Source organism: Mandrillus leucophaeus, unplaced genomic scaffold (assembly GCF_000951045.1).
Source record: "Mandrillus leucophaeus isolate KB7577 unplaced genomic scaffold, Mleu.le_1.0 Scaffold34, whole genome shotgun sequence".
NCBI classification, from domain to species: Eukaryota; Metazoa; Chordata; class Mammalia; order Primates; family Cercopithecidae; genus Mandrillus; species Mandrillus leucophaeus.
Genome location: NW_012103587.1, coordinates 487,917 through 498,171, shown reverse-complemented (window position 1 = coordinate 498,171; position 10,255 = coordinate 487,917). Strand labels below are relative to the sequence as shown.

Genomic DNA, 10,255 nt, shown 5'->3' with positions numbered 1-10,255 from the left:
AGATAGATACATAGACAGATGGATGGATGGATGGATAAGATAGATACATAGATCTAGATAGATAGATAGATAGATAGATAGATAGATAGATAGATAGATAGATAGAGACAGATCGATAGACAGAGAGACAGACAGACAGACAGACAGATAGATAAATAGATAGATAGATAGACAGACAGACAGATAGACAGACAGACAAACAGCTAGCTATGTCCTACTGGTACTATTTCTCTGGAGAACTCTAACCAATACAGATAAGATGACACTCTTTTTCTCAAAAACAAAGGACTTTATCACTCACAGCACAGGAGGCAGCATGGGCTTCCTGTTGTCACTCATTCCCTTTATCCCTGTCCCCCCAAATCCCATGGGGTGATGAGGAGACGGGCCCAGGCGCATGCCACACCCACAGCGGGTATGAGTCTCAGCTGAGAAAATGTGAGCCTAAGAGACCACCAATCTAGCCAGGTGCAGCGGTGCGTGCTATAGTCCTAGCTACTCGGGAGGCCAAGGTGGGAGGATCACCTGAGGCCAGGAGTTCAAGGCAAGCCTGGGCAACATATCGAGACCTCATCTCTAATTTATAAAAAGAAAAAAAGAAAACTAGCAAGCATCTGACAAACAGTCTTGGGGGTTGCTTGCCAACCTGCCCAAACTCTGCCTGGATGGATGTTACCTTCATTTCCTGTACAGCAAACAAGTTTACCTTCTGTCCTGGAGGGAGACGCTATCTCTACCATCCAAGGCTGTTCACTGGAACAGATATATTCTGGAACAAAAGCTGTCACAAGACGTGCAAAACCACATCACACCTGCCCTAACAGTCACCATCTTTGGCATTTCTGCATTTTCCCATTGGCCTCTACTGATACAGCCTGACACACCATTACCTAGGGGCCAGTGTAGCAGTGGCTAAGCATGGCCACACTTATATCCCAATCCCAAATGGTGACAATCGGGTCACATCCCGAATGGAAAAGCTTTTCCAGATTTCAAAGCAGCGATCTCCCCTGCTATTTCAATCACTGCAGTCATCATGCCTCAAGCTTAGAGAAAGTGCCCCACCCCAAGGTAAGTGGTAACCACAAGCACCAGGCCGACAGTCACCTGGGTGAGCGTCAGGTAAATCCGGTCGGTGAGGGGCGTGATGACCAGCCTGCCGTTCAGACCCATGTACTCGTATCCGTAGCCAAAGGTTCCCGTGCACTGGCGGATGTTCAGCTCATCTGGCTCCCGGTCCCAATAAAACCGCAACTGACTTTCCCATTCAAACTCTCGGGCCTCCAGGATGCTGGACCGCAAGAAAGGTGGAGGAGGAAGTGGAAACCATTGAGACAGACCAGAGGACCACGAAGGGTCCCTTTTGAAATGCCAGTGCCCCCGGAAAATGCTCACCTGCCTCTTATGAAAGAATCAACTATGTCTCTGGCGTGCACGTCAATGATGAGAACGGTGTTGTATTTTTTCCTGTCGTTTTTGCTCAGGGGCATGGTGATGCGCGTTACCAACTCATCGATCTGTCGGTGCATTTTCCTGCCGTAGTTCTTCATGGCCTGCTTCTCCCCTTTTTGCACTTTGTGGAAGACGTCTTCCACCTCCCAGGTCCACCACACCTGGCTGGCGGCCAGCACCACCATGCCCTGGTACAGGAGCATCCAGTCGACTCTGCAGAGAACGCACACGTGTAAGAGGCTCTGATCAATCTGGGGACTGGTACCCAAAACAGTCCCTTCAGGAATTTATTTCTTTGATCTGGAATAGGAAGGGCAAAGTAAAGGCTTCAGGTAAACAAGTGCCTGCATTTGTTTACCTAAGTCAGAGGAGTAAGACTTAGGTAGGAGTAAGATGTTACCTATCTCTGACTAGGTAGTAAAATTCCAGGCCGAGGATGCCTCTCGCCACAAAAAATGTTGCAGGTACCTGACTGCATAGAAAGATGCCAGATCATGGCCGGGTGTGGTGGCTCACGCCTGTAATCCCAGCACTTTGGGAGGCCAAGGCAGGCGGATCACCAGTTCAAGACCAGCCTGGCCAACATGGTGAAACCCCATCTCTACTTAAAAAAAAAATACGAAAATTAGGCATGGTGGCATGTGCCTGTAATCCCAGCTACTTGGGAGGCTGAGGCAGGAGAATCGTTTGAACCTAGGAGGCAGAGGTTGCAGTGAGCCAAGACCACACCACTGCACTCCAGCCTGGTGACACAGCAAGACTCTATCTCAAAAAAAAAAAAGAAAAGAAAAGAAAAGAAAAGGAAAAGAAAGTTGCCAGATCACTTTTTCAATGTTTTGGGCCAGTCGTGGTGGCTCACGCCTATAATCCCAACACTTTGGCAAGCGTAGGCGGAGGATCACTTGAAGCCAGGAGTTCAAGACCAGCCTGGGCAACATAGCAAAACCCTGTCTCTACAAAAAATAAATTAAAAACTACCCAGGCATGATGGCGCACACCTGTAGTCCCAGCTACTCCAGGGGCACTGGAGCCCAGGAGTTGGAGGCTGCAGCGAACTACAATTGTGTACTGTACTCCAACCTGAGTGACAGAGCAAGGCCCTGTCTCTAACAAATAAAATAAAATAAAATAAAATAAAATAAAATAAAATAAAATAAAATAAAATACTTGATTAAGGTTTTCAAACTTACTTAGTATTTGGGGTTTATTGTAAGAAGTAAAAAAACATTCCAGGCTGGGCATGGTAGCTCATACCTGTAATCCCAGCATTATGGGAGGCCCAGCTGCGGCAGATTGCTTGAGCTCAGGAGTTTGAGACCAGCCTGGGCAACACAGTGAAACCTTGTCTCTACCAAAAATACAAAAATTAGCCAGATGTGGTGGCACATGCCTGTAGTCCCCGCTATTCAGGAGGCTGAGGTGGGAGGATTGCTTGAACCCAGGAGCTCAGGGCTTCAGTGAGCCGAGCTCACATCACTGTACTGTGGCCAGGGCAACAGAGTAAGACCCTGCCTCAAGAAAGAAAATTAAAATTCCAACAAAGAATTTCATAGTCTCTGACCACACTGCCCAGGTTTGCAGGCCAGGCTGTATCATGCTTTTGAATTTTTGCAAGTCTGAAAGGTGAAACGAAACACCTCATCCTCCCGTAATGTACAGATCCTGCTGAGTCACGGGGTTTCTCCTCTTTTCATATGTTTGGATTTCCTCTACCAAGGCACTAACTTACATAGCTTGTGATTGCCTTGAAACACATTTAGGCAAAGCTTTTTTTCCAAACTGCACTTAAGAAATAATGGACTCAGAGCTGTAAATGCCTAATATGGTTGGGCTCCGTGTCCCCACCCAAGTCTCAACTCCAATTGTAATCCCCATAACTCCCAGGTGTTGAGGGAGGGACCTGGTGGGAGGTGATTGGATCATGGGGGCGGTTTCCCCCATGCTGTTCTCACGATACAGAGTGAGTTCTCATGAGACCTGATGGTTTTATAAGCGGTTGTTAGTTCCTCCTTCTCTCTCTTTCTTGCCACCACGTGAAAGAGGTACTTGCTTTGCCTTTGCCTTCTGCCGTAACTGTAAGTTTCCTGAGGCCTCCCCAGCCATGCGTAACTGTGAGTCAATTAAACCTTTTTCTTTATAAATTACCCAGTCTTGGTTATTTCTGTATAGCAGTGTGAAAACAGACTAATACAATGCCAATACTGGAAAAGTGACTTCGGGTTACTATAGTTATTATCTTGATGACCTACAGTTAATGGCAAAATAAATTTAAAAGAGTATGAGGCCGGGCGCGGTGGCTCACACCTGTAATCCCAGCACTTTGGGAGGCTGAGACTGGCGGATCACCTGAGGTTGCAAGTTCAAGACCAGCCTGACCAACATGGCAAAACCCGGTCTGTACTAAAAATACAAAAGTTAGCCAGGTGTGGTGGTGGGTGCCTGTAATCCCAACTACTCGGGAGTCTGAGGCAGAAGAATCGCTTGAACCTGGGAGGCGGAGGTTACAGTAAGCTGAGATCGCGCTATTGCACTCCAGGCTGGGTGACAGAGCACGACTCTGTCTCAATAAATAAATAAATAAATAAATAAATAAATAAATAAATAAGTAGGAAAAGCAATAAAAAGAACATTGACCTTTGTTGTCTTATTTTAAAATTCTGCGGTGCAGCTAAAACCTAAAGATTACTTATATGCATGATCCCTACACATCAGGAGAGAGACAACAAAGATTACGAACACCCAGAGGATGACACTGAAATGACGAGCAAAGACTGGCCTTGCAAAGAACGTGACAAACCTAGAATCAGAAACAGGGAGAGGTGGCAGCTGAGGCCGCAGGATCAGAGAAGATTAAATGACCAGGGCAAAGCTAAGAAATCCCAGGACACTGGTGTTTCCTGGGACTAGATACAGCTGGCCTTAACTTCTCAGTGATGCCACACGTATCAGCTCAAATAAATCAACATGCTCATGTCAACTATTCTCCCTGTTGGAAGCAACAAGTTCATGTGCTCAAAGGCGCATTGGGATGAGAAAAATATCTTTTTCAGTCCATCAGGCTGAATTTCCTTACTCTTTTCCACCAACTAAGAACCGCCAAACGTAGCAATGCCCTAGCAAAGTGGTAGCTATCATGCAAATAAAATCAACTTATGCTGACATAAAATTCATAGTATTTTGGAGCATGAAAGAGACTTTAAAACATTCAGCGATTAATACATACAGAAGGCAGAGACTTCTGTCTAGTTTGGTTTTGAAATAGCATCTAGCATAGTGAATAGCCCAGAGCAGGGGTTGAAGAACTATTGGTTAAATGAGTGCTAGGGCCACCTCCTATCAACTCGCAAGACTGTCAAATACTCAGGAATTCTGCAAGCTGGTTGTTAAACCACTTACTGTTATTTCACTGAGCTTTGAAATCAGCCATGACAGGAATATTTGCACCATGGAAACTGGCAAATACTTTAAATCAAAGCTTTAAAAAAAATTTTCCCAGACATTCAGTTTACTAGCATACCACTGAACATATCTACATAAAGATGCAAACAAACTTTTTATATGCCTCAGTACCTCAGAAACAGCAGGATCATAGTCAAATAAATATTATGCTGCTCTCTGATAATTTTTTAAGTAGATGTTTGCATTTTGCAAAATCAAAAAGGCAGTGTACAAAATCAAGAGGATGGTGTTCTCATAATAACAAGGAAGATTTTATGTCTGCATCAAGGCCCTGCCAAATACAGTCCAACTTTAAGGGGGATCCTGTCTCAATCTAACAGAACAAGTTAGCCAAAGAGGCTTTCTGTATTTCTAGTTGAACTGCACTCAGCTGCTAGGAGCAGGCAGGGCTCAGCATGATATCCTGAAGCCTCTTTAGCCACAAAAATCTTTTTATGCAGTAGAAATTCAGTAAATATTTTAGAAACGTTACATACACATAATCCTATTAAACACCTCGTTTCTGGTGGTTCACTAAGTCAGCGGGTCACATGCTAAGGGTGCTGGGAATCCCCTGGGAGCTTGCAAAAACACAACTCCTCAGGCCCCACCCCCAGAGTTCTGATGCACAGGTGCAGGCTAAGACCCAAGAGTCAGCATTTCTAACAGTCGCAGGGGGCACACTTTCAGACTACTGCTCGGTGTGATCATTTGAAGACTGCTATCTTGAGCTCGCTTTGGCAGCACATATACTAAAGACTGCTAGCTTGCCCGGGTGCAGTGGCTCACACCTGTAATCCCAGCACTTCGGGAGGCCAAGGTGGGAGGATCACTTGAGCCCAGGAGTTTGAGACCAGCCTGGGCAACACAGTGAGACTCCCTCTCTACAAAAAAGTACAAAATTAGCCAGGTGTGGTAATTCCCATGCCTGGTAGTCCCAGCTACACTGAAGGCTGAGGTGGGAGGATCTCTTGAACCCGGGAGGTCAAGGCTGCAGTGAGCCATTGTGCCACTTCACTCCAGCCTGGGTGACAGAGCAAGACCCTGTCTCAAAAAAATAAAAATAAAGACATCTATCTGTCCACTAATTACCTATTGCAAAATAATAAAACCTCATTTGGAATGTCAGTCAATCTACTCCAAGCCCTTAAAATTAATCCATTACGACTATGAATAGGATAGAGCAATGCACGTTCACATTCACAGACTTGCCTGCTTCTGTCTTCACAGTATCTAAAAATAGCCTCTTTGGTAATTAGTCTATTAGTTCTTCTCATTTCATTCAAAACTGCCGTCATCCAGTCCTCCACGCGCCCTTCGGCCCGCACGATCTTCCGCAGCTCCATGACTTCTCCTTCCGCTGAAATCATCGCGGACACCAGTTTTTCTCCACTATCGCCGTCGTTAAACCGCAGCGATGCTATGTTGTCGTACATCTGCAAAACCGGGAGAGGCGGCCCTGTAAGACCTGCACTGAGTTCTGGAATCAAAGACCAGCCAGCAGTGCTTCATCCAGCAGAGCTGCCACGATGCAAGCAATGGCAACCATTGAGCCGAGATCACAGGCAAGATGGATGTCGCTCACCCACCTGTGTGGTCATCCGAAAGACATTTACTGGGGACTTTCATTTACTCTGCACTGTGCAAAGATCTGTGGAGGATTGAAAATAGAAAGAAAAAGAAGACAGACTCTGTCCCTAACCCTGCTGGAATGGGGAGATATCTGGACATAGGAGCCAGTGGAATGTGGGGGAGGTGGAAGGGTGATTAACACCCCAGGCTGGGGAACAGAGGCCTGTGGTGGAATCCCAGCTTCCCCACTATCCAGTTGAGCAACTATGGGTGAGTTGCTCCTCCTCTCTCTGCCTGGAATAAACATGATCATGGCATTTACCAAGGTGGGCTTGGGAGAATCAAATGAAACAATGTGAGTCGAATGCCAGCACACTGTTAAACACGTGGCATTTGCTGACTATTATCATTGTTATTAATCAGAATAACATTTAGGACAATGGGTCCTTTAGGGCCCACCATATAATACAAGGCACTTGCAAATCAGAGAGGAGAGGAAGGCAACAAACAGACTTTAAAAAATAAAATCAGAGGTCTCCAAAAGAGGCAAACAGTAAATGAAGTATTCCTGATACTGTATTTTTCTGTAACAGTAAAAGACTTGTTTACAAAAGTGGAAGCAGAAGGCCAGGCACAATAGCTCATGCCTGTAATCCCACCACTTTAGGAGGCTGAGGCAGGAGGACTGCTTGAGCCCAGGAGGTAGAGGCTTCAATGAGCTGTGATCACACCACTGACTCCAGGCTGGGCAACAAAGCAAGGCCCCATCTCAAAAAAAAAAAAAAAGAAAAAGAAACAGAATACTGTATAAGCCTCCCCTTTGAGAAAGGAAAAACATGCAGTCAAAAATATGAATTTTACTTTAAGAAGGAAGTCAGCATTAATTAAAGGGAAAGTATGGAAGAAAGCACTTGTTCCTAAGTGCTCTGTTAATTTGGAATGGAGGAATTACCCTGCAATACTGACTCTCAACCGGGGATGATTTTGCCACCAGGGGACATTGGCAATGTCTGGAGATGTTTCTGGTTGTCATAACTAGGGAGGGGGTGCTATGGCATCTAGTAGGTTGCGATCAGGGATGCTACATAATATCCTGTAATGTACAGGACAGCACCCATGGCAAAGAGTCATCCAGCCCCAAATGCCAGCAGTGCCGAGGCTCAGAGCCCCTGCCCGGGCTGACGCTAGATAAAGAGCTTTGACTAGCAGGCCAAAGATCATGTCTGCTCAGCCTCTGTTCTCCATCACAAGGGGCAGTTTTCTCTGTTGTTTGCTGCCATTCCAGAAATGGTTCGTGGATACATATACATTTATTTAAAAAGTATGAAATTATGGTCTGGAAGGAATCATAACAAATTCATGACAGTGGCTGGCGCCTGTAGTCCCAGCTACTCGGGAGGCTGAGGCAGGAGAATGGCGTGAACCCGGGAGGTGGAAGTTGCAGTGAGCTGAGATCATGCCACTGCACTCCAGCCTGGGTGACACAAGTGAGACTCTATCTCAAAAAAAAAAAAAAAAAAGAAAGTAGAGGAAGTATGAATGGGGAAGGGAACAAAGAGTATTGCAAATTTGTACAACTTTACAAAAAAAAGAGACAAACCAAATATGACTAAATGGTAACACGTGCCAATTCTGGGTAGTGGAGAGGGTTGTTTAGCCAACAGTGCAAAGCAGGCGCTGTTCAAAGTGCTTTATAAATAGTGACTCATTCCATCTTTATAGCAGCTCCACCGAAACAGGTAACTACTGGGGTTATGTCCGTTCACAGATGAGGAAACTGATGTCCAGAGAGATCAAGTACCTTGCCGAAGGCCACACAGAAACTCAGAATAGAGCAAAGATTTGAACCCCAGCCATGTGGTTCTAGAGTCCATGTGCGAAACCACTATCCTCCAATGCCTCTCTGTTTAATATACTAGTCTTTGTATATTTCTGTATTTTTTATTTTTAACTTTTTTTAGTTTATAAAAGGAAAGGTTTTGGACTGTGGAAAAAGAGCTGAATCTGGTGTGATTTCAGACTGAGTGAATATCATCAGACTTACATTTCAAATTAAAACTCCAGGGCTGAGTGCGGTGGCTCACACCTGCAATCCCAGCACTTTGGGAGGCTGAGGTGGGAGGATCGCTTGAGCTCAGGAGTTAGGGACCAGCCTGGGCAACATAATGAGACCCCATCTCTCCAAAAAATATATAAAAAATAGCCAGGCATGGTGATGTGCACTTGTGGTCCCAGCGACTCAGGAAGCTGAGGTGGCAGATCACTTGCGTCGGGGAACTCGAGGCTGCAGTGAGCCACGAATTGCACCACCGCACTCCAGCCTGGGCAACAGAGCCAGACCCTATCTCAGAAAACAAACCAAAAACCCAACTCTAGCAACATTTCAGTCTTAACCCTTTGGGTTGAACCTCACGGCAGAGGGAACCAGGGAGGACTGAAGGCGGTTCTAAGGCTTACACGGGGAGCCCCTGCCCACTCAGAGGGCCGACCTTGATCATGTGCTCCTGGACGCAGAGTGGGTCACTGCTCCCCAGAATGCTGAGCAGCTCATCGTCAGAAATGAAGAAGAACCTCGGGAAGGCGTTTCTCTTCGAATCTAAGTAGTCGTTGAGACTTTTCTGGCATTTCTCCAGGCCCTCGCTGACATTCTGTAGGTCACTGAGGCGGTTTGGGGCTTCACAGCACCTCTTGATCACGGGGTCTTTTAAGGTCTCGCCCATGATCTGGACCAGGACAGAGGAGAGCCATCAAGCAGGGTGAGCAGGGAGAGCAGACACACTGTGTTTGACCCCCAACAGGCACTCGCCAGAGCCCAGGTACAGCAGAGACCAAACTGACAAGCTGCCCAGTGCCATCGGCTTTCAGGGGATCAGTTTATCATTTTTATACATGCGTATCCTTAGCACCTTCTAACGTACTACATGTAACTAACCGGTTTCTGATTTTTCTTTTCGTTATCCCATAAGGCGGCCAGCGGCACGGGGAAAGGATTTTTTGTCTTGTTCACTGATGGGTTCCACCCCACCTTACAGCAGTGCTTACACCCAGTAACCCAGTCAATATATGCTGAGTAAAGGAAGCTGGCAATTCCACCGTGAGCGATTTGTATATACAGAATATTCACAGCAGCTTCTTCATCACGGCAGAAAAAGAAAGAAATAGCCTCCAAGTCCAGCAACAGGTCAGTCATCTGCTGTGAGTGATAATTTCGATGTTTATTTATTGAAATACGTCAAGCTGTTCAATGAAAATAGTCAATGATATTGGTAAGAATGATTCTAGTTTCATGCCTGTAAACCCAGTGCTTTGGGAGAGTAAGGCAGGAGGATTGTTTGAGGCCAGGAGTCTGAGACCAGCCTGGGCGATAGAGCAAAACTCCATCGCTACTAAAAAAAAAAGAAAAAAAAAACCTTTTTTTTTTTTTAAGTTAGCTAGGTGTGGTGGTGCACACCTGTCGTCCCAGCTACCCGGGAGGCCAAGGCGAGGATCATATGAGCCCAGGAGTTGGAGGCTGCAGTGAGCTTTGATCACTGGGCAACAAAGCAAGACCTCGTCTCTTTAAAGAAAAAAAAAAAAAGAACAATCCTATTTTGTAGAATGTTATTTATTTATCTACATATATTTGTATGTTTATGCAGGAATAAACATTCCACAAAGCTACATGCTCAACCGTTAAAATGGTTACCCTGGGCAAGGGGATTATAGGTACTTTTTCCTTCCTTTCTTTTTTTTCTTGGCTTTTTGTAATTTCTAAAGCATTCTGTAATGAATTGATATTTGTCATGTTAGTCTT

General features: G+C 45.6%; 1 protein-coding gene across 1 annotated transcript in view; it reads right to left on the bottom strand.

The window, feature by feature from the left end:
• Nucleotides 1-10,255, bottom strand: part of DNAH10 (dynein, axonemal, heavy chain 10) — a 222,062-nt gene that overhangs the window by 127,262 nt on the left and 84,545 nt on the right. Inside the window, exons 28-31 of the mRNA XM_011988890.1 lie at nucleotides 8,952-9,185; nucleotides 6,103-6,326; nucleotides 1,396-1,665; nucleotides 1,108-1,291 (exon numbers count right to left, since the gene is read on the bottom strand). Of these exons, the coding sequence (XP_011844280.1) occupies nucleotides 1,108-1,291; nucleotides 1,396-1,665; nucleotides 6,103-6,326; nucleotides 8,952-9,185 (912 nt within the window). The remainder of the gene's footprint in view (nucleotides 1-1,107; nucleotides 1,292-1,395; nucleotides 1,666-6,102; nucleotides 6,327-8,951; nucleotides 9,186-10,255) is intronic.